General features: G+C 53.4%; 2 protein-coding genes across 4 annotated transcripts; both read left to right on the forward strand.

Moving 5' to 3' along the window:
• Positions 1 to 6,221: 6,221 nt before the first annotated feature.
• KLF1 (KLF transcription factor 1) lies at positions 6,222 to 11,565 on the forward strand. Its single transcript, XM_070373563.1, has 3 exons — positions 6,222 to 6,308; positions 6,966 to 7,821; positions 9,830 to 11,565. The coding sequence occupies exons 1-3, from the start codon at positions 6,222 to 6,224 to the stop codon at positions 10,003 to 10,005; spliced, it is 1,119 nt and encodes a 372-aa protein (XP_070229664.1). The 3' UTR covers positions 10,006 to 11,565.
• Positions 11,565 to 14,080, forward strand: DNASE2 (deoxyribonuclease 2, lysosomal). Of its 3 annotated transcripts, XM_070373562.1 has the most exons (7): positions 11,565 to 11,702; positions 11,795 to 11,908; positions 12,023 to 12,203; positions 12,295 to 12,373; positions 12,685 to 12,867; positions 12,959 to 13,156; positions 13,580 to 14,080. In XM_070373562.1, exons 2-7 carry the CDS (start codon positions 11,814 to 11,816, stop codon positions 13,957 to 13,959), a joined length of 1,116 nt encoding a protein of 371 aa, XP_070229663.1. In that variant the 5' UTR covers positions 11,565 to 11,702; positions 11,795 to 11,813; the 3' UTR covers positions 13,960 to 14,080. The 3 variants fall into 3 exon arrangements, with proteins under 3 accessions (XP_070229663.1, XP_070229662.1, XP_005900591.2); XM_070373561.1 differs by having other exon boundaries at positions 11,605 to 11,908; XM_005900529.3 differs by having other exon boundaries at positions 11,609 to 11,908; positions 12,703 to 12,867.
• The last annotated feature ends 136 nt before the right edge of the window (positions 14,081 to 14,216 follow it).

Here is a 14,216-nt window from a genome sequence, read left to right on the forward strand (position 1 = left end):
TATGTGCATGACTGTTCTGATGGCTTTCTTCGTAAATGTGGCTGTTATCTTCGTGAGAATGTGACTAGCTATTTGTGTGTGTGCATGTGGAATTGTCTATATGTATATGTGTCGGTGTGACTTTGTCTATGTGTTGTGTGTGCTTGTGAGCGTGAGTATCTGCCTGAGTGAATGGCTATGCTTACCGAGATCACTTTTATGAGCATACATGTGGTGTGCTTTTGCATCTGGATGCATCATGCTTGACCATCTCTGACTGAAAGCCACTCACCTACTATGACCTGTCCATTTTCCAGCTGTGGAAAGTGAGGTCGGGAAAGCAGAATGGTCTTGCTTAAGATAAAAATAGCCCAAGTGCAGGGGCTTCCTTGATGGCTTACTGGTAAAGAGTCCACCTGCCAATGCAGGAGACACAGGTTCCATCTCTGGTCCAGGAAGACCCCACATGGCGCAGAGCAACTAGGCCCCACACGCTCCGCAACTATTGAGCTTGTGCTCTAGAGTCCAGGGAACCACAACCACCAAGCACGTACGCTGCAACTGCTGAAGCCAGCACACTCTAGAACCCGCCACGGTGAGAAGCCTACCCACCACAACAAAGAAGAGCCCCACTCGCCGCAACTGGAGAAAAGCCCACACGGCAATGAAAACCCAGCACAGCCAAAATTAAATACATAAAACCATATTTTTCTTTTATCTTTTAATTTTCAAAGTAGCAGTGACGAGAAAGGCAGAGGGGGATAGAGAGGAGAAGGAAGAGCCCAGTTGTGTCTGACTCTTTGTGATCCCTATGGACGGTAGCCCACCAGGCTCCTCTGTCCATGGAATTTTCCAGGCAAGAATACTGGAGTGGGTTGCTATTTCCTATTCCATAAAATTATATTTTAAAAAAATGGACCAGGTGCAGAATAAGGACCAGGCCCGGGATCCGGTCTTCCTGCTTCCCAGGACAGGCCCTTCCCTGCCCACCCAGGAACACCTCTTCCCACATGTCTGTGTGTAGAATGCTGTGTCTCACACATTTTCTCTGACTCTGATGGGAGTAACTGAGACTGTGTCTGAATCTGATCACTAGCCTGTATATCCCCAAGGGGCTTGGGTGTATCTGGGCCCTTCTGGCCTCTAATATCCATGATTTGAACCCTCCTCCCCACTCAGAGAAAATCACCACCCTGAAATGTCTGGGATTCTGCATAATTCTTATTCTTTTGGACACCCCCCCCTCCACCTGGAGCCAGTGGCCTCCCTCCTTTTATCCTGCCCTTTCACCAATGCTCCCTGCCCTGGAGTCATTGTGAGCACAGGAATTCTCTGACGCACAGAGGAGGTAGAGGGTGATGACAGCATGCACAGTAGGAAGCCCAAATGTACACTTAGGCCTTGTCACCCTGGGAAGTCTGTCAACTGTACTGGCCACATGCTCCCAGAGGCCTGGCCTCCCAGCCAGACACCCCCCAACTCCCACCCTGGACCCTCAGCCTTTTGCCCCACCTTCCAGAGCCAAACATGCCTGTTAGTGCCTTATCCTAAATCAAGGAGATGTCTCCTCAAGAGAGATTGCTCTCCTCTCCAGGAAACTGCTCCAGGAAACCACTCTAATTTCAACCATTTTGTTTGAATAAAATGAAATTCACATAACATAAAATGAATTTTTTTTTTTTTGCACCTGTGCCACATAGCTTGCAGAATCTTTGTTCCCTGACCAGGAATTGAACCTGGGCCACAGCAGTGAAAGTGCCAAGTCCTAACCACTGGAGCCAGGGAGTTTCTCTAAAATGAACCATTTAAAGTATACGATTCAGACTTCCCTGGTGGTCCAGTGGTTAAGAAGCCACCTGTCAATGTAGGGGACAAGGGTTCAATTCCTGGTCTGGGAAGATCCTACATGCCATAGAGCAATTAAGCCCGTGTACCGCAAACACTGAGCCTGCATGCTTTACAGCCTGTGCTCTGCAACAAGAGAAGCCACTGCGATGAGAAACCCACACACCAAAAGTAGAGAGTAGCCCCCACTTGCTGAAACTAGCAAAAGCCTGAGTGCAGCAAGGAAGACCCAGAGCAATCAAAATAAAGTGCACAATTCAGTGGCTTTTAGTGTGTTCATTGTGTTGTGCAACCACCACCTTTATATAGTTCCAGGTCCCTTCCATCACCCCAAAAAGGAGACCTTGTACCCATTAACCAGTCACTCCCCACTTCCTCCTCCCCGCAGCCCTTGGCAACCAATAATCTGTCTCTATGGATATGCTTTCTCTGGATATTTCATATAAGTGGAATCATATAATGTGACTTCTCTTAACTGGCTTATTTAACATAGCATGATTTTGAGGATTATCCATCTTGTAACATGTATTAGCTCTTTATTACTTTTCTGGCTGAATAATATTCCATCGCACAGATGGGCCACTTTCTGTTTATCCATCTACTCATTAATGGACATTGGGTTGTTTCCACCTTTTGGTGGTTGTAACTAATGCTACTGTGAACACTACTTTACAATTATTTGTTCATGCGTGGGACGTTGCTTCAGTCGTGTCTGACTCTGTGTGACCCTGAGAACTATAACCTGCAAGGCGTCTCTGTCCATGGGGTTCTCCAGAATACTGGAATGGGTTGCCATGGAGTCCTCCAGGGGGTCTTCCCAACTCAGGGATCGAACCTACATCTCTTATGTCTCCTATATTGGCAGGTGAGTTCTTATCCACTAGCACCACGTGGGAAGCCCACTTGTTTCAGTTCAATTCAGTTCAGTCACTCAGTCGTGTCCGACTCTGCGACCCCATGAATCGCAGCACGCCAGGCCTCCCTGTCCATCACCAACTCCTGGAGTTCACTCAAACTCATGTCCATCCAGTGGGTGATGCCATCCAGCCATCTCATCCTCTGTCGTCCCCTTCTCCTCCTGCCCCCAATCCCTCCCAGCATCAGGGTCTTTTCCAATGAGTCAGCTCTTCACATAAGGTGGCCAAAGTATTGGAGTTTCAGCTTCAGCATCAATCCTTCCAATGAACACCCAGGACTGATTTCCTTTAGGATGGACTGGTTGGATCTCCTTGCAGTCCAAGCGACTCTCAAGAGTCTTCTCAACACCACAGTTCAAAAGCATCAATTCTTTGGCGCTCAGCTTTCTTCACAGTCCAATTCTCACATCCATACATGACCAGTGGAAAAATCAAAGCCTTGATTAGACGAACCTTTGTTGGCAAAGTAATGTCTCTGCTTTTGAATATGCTATCTAGGTTGGTCATAACTTTCCTTCCAAGGAGTAAGCGTCTTTTAATTTCATGGCTGCAATCACCATCTGCAGAGATTTTGGAGCCCCAAAAAATAAAGTTTGACACTGTTTCCACAGTTTCCCCATCTATTTGCTATGAAGTGATGGGACCGGATGCCATGATCTTAGTTTTTTGAATGTTGAGCTTTAAGCCAACTTTTTCACTCTCCTCTTTCACTTTCATCAAGAGGCTTTTTAGTTCCTCTTCACTTTCTGCCATAAGGGTGGTGTTATCTGCATATCTGAGGTTATTGATATTTCTCCCGACAATCTTGATTCCAGCTTGTGCTTCTTCCAGTCCAGCGTTTCTCATGATGTACTCTGCATATAAGTTAAATAAGCAGGGTGACAATATACTTGTTTCAGTACCTGTTCTCATTTTTTTTTTTCTGTTCTCAATTTTTTTAGGTGTATACCTTGGAGTTAAATTTCTGCCTCATATGGTAACTCTCCTGGAGGAGGGCATGGCAACCCACTGAAGTATTCTTGCCTGGAGAATCCCACAAACAGAGGAGCCTGGCGCGCTGCAATGCACTGCGGTCTCACAGAGTCAGACACGACTGAGTGACTCAGCAGCAGCAGCATGGTAACATGTTGAACTTTTTCAAGACTCATAAAACTGTTTTCTACAGTAGCTGCATCATTTTGCATTTCCGCCAGCAGTATACAATGGTTCCAGTTTTCCTGCATCCCCACCAATACTTATTTTTCCTTTTTAAAAAATAGCCATAGGGACTTCCCTACTGCTCCTGTGACTAAGACTCTGCACTCCCAAGGCAGAGGGCTGGAGTTGGATATCTGGTCGGGGAACTAGATCCCACATGCCATAACTAAAGATCCCGCATGCCGCAACTGAAGACCTGGTGTAGCCAAATAAATAAATAAATACGAATAAATATTAAATAGCCATCCTAGTGGGTTTGCCCAGCTCTTACATTATTTTTATGTCTGCCCACCACTCTTGGGATTTTAAAATCTTTTTATTTATTTATTTGGCTGGTTCCATCTTAGTTGCTACACACAGAATCTTCATTGCATAATGTGGGATTTTTTGTTGCAGTGTATGGACTCTCTAGTTGTGGTTTAGTACTTTTATTTATTTAGTCTGTAGTGTGTCTTTGTTGCTGTGCGGGCTTTTCTCTAGATGCAGGGAGCAGGGGCTACTCTCTAGTTGCCATGCGCGGGCTTCTCGTTGCGGTGGCATCTCCTGTTGTGCACAGGCTCTAGGGTGCTCGGGCATCAGTAGTTGTGGCTCTTGGGCTCTAGAGCACAAGGTCAATAGTTGTGGCGCACGGGTTTAGCTGCTCCACAGCATGTGGGATCTCACCTGTGTCTCCTGCTTTGGCAGGTGGATTCTTTACTGCTGAGCCGCCAGGGAAACCCTTGTAGATGTGCTTTACACTTTTGCATCTGAGGCTTCATCTGTGTTTGAAAGGGGTTGTGTGGCAGCATCTTCTCTAGTTCTGTGACAGTGTATCCGGGGATCTCCATGGATCTGTTTGGTTGCAGCAAAACCGAGGGTGTGGTTGTGCGTGATCTGAGTAACTGTGTGTCATTGTCAGCACCTGATCATGAATTCTATGTCTGAGGCAGTGTATGACTATAACATTGTGTAATGATGTAGTAGATGGCTGTTTTTGCATCTGGGAATTGTATGTTTATGCATGGTCTCTGTGATGCACAGACATACAATTATCTGAGTAGGAACTTATATGGGGTGTGTGACTTAGGGACCAGGAATTTGTGTCATTATACAATTGCATAATGTCTGTGTGTGACTATGAACTATATGTCTGTGTCATCACCTGGAATCCCTGGGCACCATGTTGGAGGTCTCTGGTGCAGAACCTAGATTTCTCCCCACTGTGAGGTAGAAAGTGAAAGTTGCTCAGTCAAGTCTGACTCTTTGCAACCCCATGAACTATACAGTCCATGGACTTCTCCAGGCCAGAATACTGCAGTGGGTAGCCTTTCCCTTCTCCAGGGGATCTTCCCAACCCAGGGATCAAACCCAGGTCTCCCACATTGCAGGCAGATTTTTCACCAGCTGAGCCACAAGGGAAGCAGTAATCGGGTCACCTCCCGATCAAGTACTTCCTATGGCCTGATGCAACAATCCCATCCCACCCAGGCGAGTAGGTGGCCTCCTCATCCCAAGGCCCCCCCATCTAGAGCAGTTGTATTTGCACCAGCCTCAGCCTCCCCATACCCCCTGCACGTCGCCTGGGGTGGGGGGTGGGGCTGTCCATGGTAGACAGTGACCACTGATTGGCAGGGGCCTCTCCTGCCACTGGGCTCAGACCTGGGGAGCTCACAACCCAGGAAATTGAAAACCAAGTTAATCCCCAGCCCCCGGCCCTCCCACTCACTGGGGACAGAGCCTTGGCTGTTCCGGGCCCCCACCTGATAGCAGCTTCCAACGTCTGGGGAGTCTGATAATGCTTGGCTTGGCAGAGAGTTCATGCCAAGTCCCGCCATCAGCATGGTAGCTGCTGTTTATGGGGAAGGGGAGAGCTGCAAGGCCTCGGTCAGGGGCAAGGGGGTCTTGAAGCTCCTTCCCAGAATTCCCATTGTGCCTATCACCTCTTCTTCAGGAAGGTAGCTGAGAACAGGCCCCCAAGTTTCTCCTTCTTTGGAAACACATGGCCTCACTCTGCCCAACCCCTGAACCCCCATCTCCTGAACCCCTATCCCCTGAACCCTCAGACCCCGAACATCTGATTGGCTTCAGATACACGGTCAGTCTTCAAGACTCAGCCCTGAACAGGCCTGGGTGAAGTCTGTTCCCCAGAAACGGTGACCCCCGCCTTTGCCTGGCCCTTATCAGGGGCTGCAGCCAATCAGCTGAGGGCAGAGAGGAGCCCTCCAAGGGGCCATCAGAGCCTCAGAGCCCACGAGGCCGCCAAGGGAGAGGAGGCCTGAGCCCCAGGGTGGGCACCAGCCAGCCATGGCTGCAGCGGAGACCGCCTTGCCCTCCATCAGCACGCTGACCGCCCTGGGCCCCTTCTCGGACACACAAGAAGACATCCTCAAGGTGGGGTCAGGTGGGGGTCTAGGTGGGCCGGCAGGGGTTCTGGGCCCTGGCCACAGAATTGGGGGACCGGGTCTACATCTTGCCCTGGAATTCACATCTTGCCCTGCTCAGGACCGGGAGTCCTCAGTGCAGGCCAGGGGTCTGAACTTGGTCTAAGGTCCTATTTCTGTCATGAAAGACTGAGGCTGGGAACAGAACAACACAGGGATCTAGGCTCAGTGAGACACCCCCAGATAAAAGAGGGAAATGACAGCTGTGGCTAGGTGACACCCAGGAATTAATCTTGTTAGGGGACCTGGAAGGGGAGGAAGATTCTTGAGGGAAACTGAGGCAAGGCTGAGCCTCCCCTAGCCTTCCATTCTTGGTTCTGCCAACCCTTCCCCCATGCCTGAGCGTGGCAGGAGACTCTAGATAATATAAGCCTTATCTCCTGTCTCCAGCCTGACCCGATAGACCGTCTCTGGAGCTGGGGGGGCTGAGGGGGGAGACGGACAAGTGTGAGGGAGTGGGACAGACTGACATGACAGACAAGCAAACAAGACCCCTTTACTGAGCCCCTGGCCAGCCTGCCCCCATCAGGGCATCCGGCCCCCACCGTCTATGGGCAGGATACCTTGGTGTCCGCTGAAGCTCCATGTTACCGGCTCCTTCCCCCAGTGGTGGCGCTCTGAAGACGTGCAGGACTTGGGCCCGGGCCCCCCCGACCATACTGGACCACCCCTCCACGTGAGGCCTGAGCTAGAGGACGCGCCTGGGGAGGACGAAGATGATGACAGGGATGCAGCTACCCCCTGGGACCTGGATCTCCTTTTCACCAACTTCCCATGCCCAGAGCCTGGCGGCGCGCCCCAGACCTGCGCGCCTCAGACCTGCGCGCCTCAGGCTTGCGCTCTGGCGCCCAGCGAGGGCTCCGGAGCGCAATTCCCACCGCCGCCCGAGACTCTGGGCGCGTATGCGGGCGGCCCGGGGCTGGTGGCTGGGCTCTTGGGCCCTGAGGAGCACCTGGGCTGGGCGCGCCCGGCCCCACGAACCCCGGCTCCCGATACCTTCGTGGGCCCATCCCTGATCCCGACCCCCGAGCCCAAAGCGCTGCCGTTGCAGCCGTTGTACCCGGGACCGGGGTCGGGTTCCTCCGGCAGCTACTTCCCGAGGACCGGGCTTTCAGTGCCTGCAGCGCCGGGCGCCCCCTACGGGCTGCTGTCCGGGTACCCCGCGCTGTACCCGATGCCACAGTACCAAGGGCATTTCCAGCTCTTCCGCGGGCTCCAGGCGCCGGCCCCCGGCCCCCCCTCGCCCCACTCCTTCCTGAGTTGTCTAGGGCCCGGGACGACGGGTGCAGGACTCGGTGGGACTACAGGAGACCCAGGAGGGACCACGGAGGCCGCGCCATCCAAGCGCAGCCGGCGATCGTGGGCACGCAAGAGGCAGGCTGCGCACACGTGCACGCACCCGGGGTGCGGCAAGAGCTACACCAAGAGCTCACACCTGAAGGCGCATCTACGCACGCACACAGGTGAGGGGGCGGGCCCCGGTGCAGGGGCTGGGCGGGCTGGGCGGGGCCTTGGGAGCTGGGAGCTGTCGAGGAGCTGGAAACTGGAGCAAGGGGAGGGGCTAAAACAAAGTCTCTGAGCAAAGGGCTACGCCGAAGGAGCTGGGGTGCTTGGAACATCAGGAGTCGGCCAAAGAGCAGAGGGGAAGGCGGGTGGGGACAGAGAGAGAACCCGGAAAACATTTCAGGAAACCAACGGCAAAGACCTGGACCAAGGAAGTGCCGAAAAGCAGAGAGCCGGGCAAGCTGTGTAGGGGCGGGGCTAGAGGAGGACCGCTGGAGAGAAAGCCGGAATGCCAAGGGCGGGGCCAAAGACGCAGGGTTCAAGTTTGGGGCAAGTGCGAGTAAGGGCTTCAGGGGCCGCCGTGCTCAGACTTGTCCAATTCTTTGCCACCCCATGGACTGTACTCTGTGTGGGGCGGGGGGGGGGGGGAGGGGGGGGTGTCTCCCGGATCCAGGGATCGAACTCTCCTTTCCTGCGTCTCCTCCATCCACAGGCGGATTCTTTACCACTGCGCCACCTGGGGCTCGGTTGGTAAAGAATCTGCCTGCAATGCAGGAGACCCGGATTCGATCCCTGGCTCGGGAAGATCCCCTGGAGAAGGAAATGGCAACCCACTCCAATACTCCTGCCTGGAGAATTCCATGGACAGAGGAGCTGGGCAAGCTACAGTCCAGGGGACCGCAAAGACAGAAAGTGTGCGACCAACTCACTTTTCACCTGGGAAGCCATTCAGGGGCCGTGCTGCTGCTGCTAAGTCGCTTCAGTTGTGTCCGACTCTGTGCGACCCCATGACGGCAGCCCACCAGGCTCCACCGTCCCTGGGATTCTCCAGGCAAGAACACTGGAGCGGGTTGCCATTTCCTTCTTCAATGCATGAAAGTGAAAAGTGAAAGTGAAGTCCTTCAGTCGTGTCCGACTCTAGCGACCCCATGGACTGCAGCCTACCAGGCTCCTCGGTCCATGGGATTTTCCAGGCAAGAGTACTGAAGTGGGGTGCCATTGCCGTAGCCAGGAATATAAAGAGGGAGTGGCTTAGCCAGACTGTAGGGGGCGTGCTGGAGCTCAGGAGGTTTAGTTTGAGGGGCCCAGATGCAGAGGCAGTTCCTGGAGTTTGAAGATAAATAGCTGGGAAACAGAGGAGGGTGGGCACAGGAGGAAAAGCGGGGACCCAAGGAGCCAAAGAAGGGCGGGGACAGGGACTAGAGGCCCAGGAGGAGGAGGAAGGAGACCTGTGCCTAGGGGGATGGGGTCACGTGTACAGACCTGTCCAGGAACGCAGGGAGGAGGGTCCAAGTCTAGCTGAGGGAAAAAGTAATCACCCGGGACAGGGCGTGGAACACGAATTGGATTTCGGGGCTCAAGGATCAAGGCCAACAACTGGATTGAACAGCAGCTGGAGGGTCCCCTGGTACAGTAAAGAGCCTGGAACACAGGGAGCAGTGCCAAAGGACAAAAACTGGGAGGGCATTAGTACGCTGGGGCAGGACGTGAGGACACAGGAAGCAGGGCCAGCAGCATAGACAGCGCGACTTGTGCCCCGGAAACGAAAAGGAGCCTGGCGCCAGCAGGTACAGAAGAGGTACAGAGGTCGCAGATATCGGTTCTGGGTGTAGATTCAGGCCGTCCCGGAGACTGAAAGCCTCCTTAAATTTCGATCTTGGTGCCTCACTGGCCTCACACTAGGCGCTAGTGGTAAAGAACTCGCCTGCCAATACAGGAGACATGAGAGACTCGGGTTCAGTCCCTGGGTGGGGAACATTCCCTGGAGGAGGGCATGGCAACCCACTCCAGTATTCTTGCCTGGAGTATCCCATGGACAGAGGAACCTGGCGGGCTCCATGGGGTCGCAAAGAGTCCGAAACAACTGAAGCGACCTAGCATCCACGCAGTCCCGGCCTAGGCTAGGAGGGAAGACCTTGGGACCAAGTATGGTGGACAGTGGCGTTCAAGGCTTCCTCATCTCCGCAGGGGAGAAGCCATACGCCTGCACGTGGGACGGCTGTGGCTGGCGGTTCGCGCGCTCCGATGAGCTGACCCGTCACTACCGAAAACACACAGGACAGCGCCCCTTCCGCTGCCAGCTCTGTTCACGTGCATTTTCGCGCTCTGATCATCTGGCCTTGCACATGAAGCGTCATCTTTGAGCCCCGCCTCTGGCACTTGGACCTTCCTGGGGACTGGGGTTGGAACAAGAGCGGATCCACGCAGGGTGGTTTTCCCTCGGATGAATCCTCATCTGGACTCTAGGCCCCACAGATCCAGCAAAATATCAAGGACTGGCCCATAGACGCACCTGGGAGAGCCTCCAACATAAGTTCCCACAGGTCCTCGGCAACAGACAGCCAAGATCATGTAGACCCAGCAAGACAGACCTCCAAATAAACGGACTCAAATGGATACTCAGATACTTCTGACAAAGAGACAGACTCTCAGAGAGCTGGACCATCAAACTTGCTCACAGGTGACCCTAGGCAGTGAGTGGGTGAGGCATCCCAGAGATCCTGATTCTAGAAGGCTTCACACTGTGACACCTGAAACTCCACATAGAGGCTGGTATTGCTGTGAATGCTTATGGGTCCTGTAAAAATGCCCCTCCCAGATAAAACTTGTGTTGGCCTGAATTTGTGGATTTTGGCTGTGGTAGTTGGGAAGAAGCCATAACTCCAGAACTGATATTGGGGAGCCATACCCACGACTTAGTGATTGAACAACACACATTTACACACTCATCTCCTAAAATCCGACAACCTTCCTTGGGCACTGACTGCCTTGCCGCCCCTCCTTCCCCAACCCCAAGGTCAGGCTACATTGTCCTTGCTTCCTGCCTTGAAGCCCAGGGACATTCACAGGGGCCTTCTTTTCTACTTAAGAATCTTCTTCCTCCACTAAGAATCCTAAGGGAATTCCCTGGTGGTCCAGTGGTTAGGAGTCTGGGCTTCCACTGCAGGGGGCACGGGTTCGAGCTCTGGGGAGCTAAGATCCCATATGCCATGTGGAGTGGCCAAAATAAATGAGAAAAAAAAATTTTTTTAAAGGAATCTTCAGCTCGGTCCCAGAGCCCCAGCATCCTTCACCCTACCATGATCCAAAGTGACCCCTTGGCTAGCTCGTGTACGGTGGCGGAGTGGGGCTGGGGGGGACCAACAGCACAAGCTCCCTCTAAAGGAGCAAAAGTCACACGAGGTGGACCTCAGCCTGTAAGGCAGGAAAGGATAAAGTCCAAAATTGCCTCTGACGGATAAACCGGGGAAAGAGCACCGTTAAGTAAGAGTGTTCATTGGGATTAGGCGGTAATGGGGCTTCCCTGGTGGCTCAGATGGTAAAGAATTCGCCTGCAATGCGGGAAACCTGGGTTCAATCCTTGGGTTCCATCCCTGGAGGAAGACATGGCAACCCACTCCAGTATTCTTGCCTGGAGAATCCCCATGGACAGAGGAGCCTGGCGGACTACAGTCCACGGAGTCTCAAACAATCGGACACGACCGAGTGACTAAACACACCCAGCCTGAATTTGAAAGAGACGGAGGCAGGGCCTAGCAGAAGGACGTGAGCTGTGGTTGGCCAGGAGCAGAGTCGGAGGCGGGCACTGGAAACTGCTTAGCCTTGAGAGGGCGCGTCTGGGCCGAGCCAGAGGGTGGAGCCTATCAGGGACTAGACGGCCGGAAGCAGGAGGAGGTCCCAGGCTAGCCGGATCCGGGGCGGACTCAGGTGGGGCGGGGTCGGACTCAGATGGGTGTGACGGCCGGAAAGAAAGTCCAGCCCCTGGGAGGATCCTGGACTGCCTTTTTAAATCTCTGCTTCTCACCTCGCGGGCGGGGTCTCCAACCTCTTGATGTCTGGGGTAGGGTTCCCAGGCGGATTTGGGGAAGTGAAAGTCACCAGGGGCTGGGCCTGTCCCAGCTCGTGACCCCGCGCCTCGCCCTCTTGACACAGATTTCTAGACCCCAGCTCTATGGCCACGCTGAGCTCGCTGCTGTTGACCGCGCTGCTCTGGGTCCCTGTAGGAACCCTGACCTGCTACGGGGACTCGGGGCAGCCTGTGGACTGGTGAGTGCGCGGGCGCCCACTGTTCCTCAGAGCCGCACTGGGGCTTGCTGCACTCCTAGGAGAAAACAGGTTCCTTCCTGTCTTCCTCCATTCTGTCTGTCCCCCAACCTATAGGTTCGTCGTTTACAAGCTGCCGGCCCACACAGGGTCGGGAGATGCGACGCAGAACGGCCTGCGGTACAAGTACTTTGACGAACACTCAGAAGACTGGAGCGACGGCGTGGGGTTCATCAATAGCACCACCGGTGCCGTGGGCCGCAGCCTGCTGCCGCTGTACCGAAACAACAACAGCCAGGTGATGACGCCTCCGGCCGAACCTGGGGTGGGACTCTAGGGTGGGCCTGACCTGAGGGAACCTTCACGTTGCCCCTGTCCATCTTCCCCAGCTCGCCTTTGTGCTCTACAATGACCAACCGCCTAAATCCAGCGAGTCTAAGGACTCTTCCAGTCGTGGGCACACGAAGGGTGAGGCCACATTGCGGGCTGGGGGAGGGTTCTGGTTTCCCTATGCGTCTTCTTCAGCTGATTCCTGACCTGCCTGTGGCTGAGGGTGAGCTGCTCTGGCAGGCCCTGGATATGTTTCCCTATCTTAAATCACCGTGGTCCTTCTCTGAACTATAAGAACTGATGGCTGTGGAAGCTGAGCTCAGCAGTGGTCCTGACACTCATTGCCCACTGCCTGCTGGTCCTGCAGTCCGGGCCCCCTACAGACTGAGTGTTCCTGGTTGCACATGTGCTTGTTGCGACATCTCAAGCAGTCCCCTCCCCGCCATTAGCTCCAATTTCTGGTTCAGGTGTGCTGCTCCTGGACCAAGAAGGGGGCTTCTGGTTGATCCACAGCGTTCCGAACTTCCCTCCACGTGCCTCCTCTGCTGCGTACAGCTGGCCTCCTGGTGCCCAAAAATATGGGCAGACCCTGATCTGTGTATCTTTTCCTCTCACCCAGTTCCTGGATATCAGTGAGTAAAGACAGGGAGACAGGGTGAGTCCCTGATTCCTAGATCAGAATCTTAGAACAGTCCCTCATTTTCTTCTCTCCTTGCCCTCCAGGCAAACAGCTGACCTATACCTATCCACTGGTATATGACCACAGGCTGGAAGGGGACTTTGCCCAGAAATTCCCCTACCTGGAGGAGGTAGTCAAGGGCCATCACGTTCGCCAGGGACCATGGAACAGCAGTGTAACACTCACATCAAAGAAAGGAGCCACATTCCAGAGCTTTGCCAAATTTGGAAACTTTGGAGATGGTGAGGCCTGAGGTTGATGTTTGGAGAACTCTTTCTCTGCAGAGGGACTGTCTGGTGTGTCCATGGCTATGGGCAGGTCATGCGTAGGGATTGGGACACATCAGAGTCATAACCACATGCGAGGTAAACAACCAACATACCTGTGTTTAAGTATTGGTTTTTGGCTGTGTGATACATGATTTAATCAGGGTCTCAACTTACCTGTCTGAAAAATGGGAATAGTAATGGTATCTGCTTGAAAGGGCTGCTGTGTGCAAAATGATACATATAAAGCATCTAGTAAGGGCTATTACTCTTAATGTTATAATCCTCCAGATCGCCAGGAATTGACAACTGAGGAAACAGCTCAGAGAGGAGAAGTGGCCTAGGGAATCCCTAGGATTGATCCTGACCCTGTCCATGCCCTCTTTCCATCTTCTGCAGACCTGTACTCTGGTTGGCTGGCGGAAGCCCTTGGCAGTACCCTGCAGGTCCAATTCTGGCAAAGATCTTCTGGTATCCTGCCCTCCAACTGCTCTGGGGCCCAGCATGTATTTGACGTGACTCAGACAGCTTTCCCTGGGCCAGCTGGGCCAGCCTTCAATGCCACAGAAGACCATTCCAAGTGGTGTGTAACCCCAAAAGGGCCCTGGGCCTGTGTGGGTGACATGAATCGGAACCAAAGAGAGGAGCACCGGGGTGGGGGCACTCTGTGTGCCCAGATGCTCTGGAAGGCCTTCAAGCCTCTGGTGAAGGCCTGGGAGCCCTGTGAAAAGAAGAGCAGGGCCTACTCTCTAGGAAGCCCAGCAGGACTGTGGACTTGAATTTGAATCTATTTTGTCCCTTCCTATTTGTTTGGCCTTAATCATGTGCCTTAATCTCTGACTCATCTGTACAATGGGAATCATAACACCTTACTTAGAATTGCTGAGTAATAAAAAGAAACTGGTAAATGAGACTGTTATTCTTCAGCTGGGCACTGGGACTCTGAACAGCATTGCAGCTTGCTCAGGGTCTGGGGGCAGCTGACCCACATAGGTGGGACGCAGAATAGGACCCCAAGTAAGGGTCCACCCAAGAC

The sequence above is a fragment of the Bos mutus genome, chromosome 7, assembly GCF_027580195.1.
Source record: "Bos mutus isolate GX-2022 chromosome 7, NWIPB_WYAK_1.1, whole genome shotgun sequence".
In the NCBI taxonomy this organism is placed as follows: Eukaryota; Metazoa; Chordata; class Mammalia; order Artiodactyla; family Bovidae; genus Bos; species Bos mutus.

Coding starts and splice junctions, on each gene's coding strand:
- KLF1 (XM_070373563.1), top strand. CDS start 6,222: ATGGCTGCAGCGGAGACCGCCTTGCCCTCCATCAGCACGCTGACCGCC. Junction 6,309..6,965: donor CACAAGAAGACATCCTCAAG/GTGGGGTCAGGT, acceptor TCCTTCCCCCAG/TGGTGGCGCTCTGAAGACGT. Junction 7,822..9,829: donor GCATCTACGCACGCACACAG/GTGAGGGGGCGG, acceptor TCATCTCCGCAG/GGGAGAAGCCATACGCCTGC.
- DNASE2 (XM_070373562.1), top strand. CDS start 11,814: ATGGCCACGCTGAGCTCGCTGCTGTTGACCGCGCTGCTCTGGGTCCCT. Junction 11,909..12,022: donor TCGGGGCAGCCTGTGGACTG/GTGAGTGCGCGG, acceptor CCCAACCTATAG/GTTCGTCGTTTACAAGCTGC. Junction 12,374..12,684: donor CAGTCGTGGGCACACGAAGG/GTGAGGCCACAT, acceptor CCCCGCCATTAG/CTCCAATTTCTGGTTCAGGT.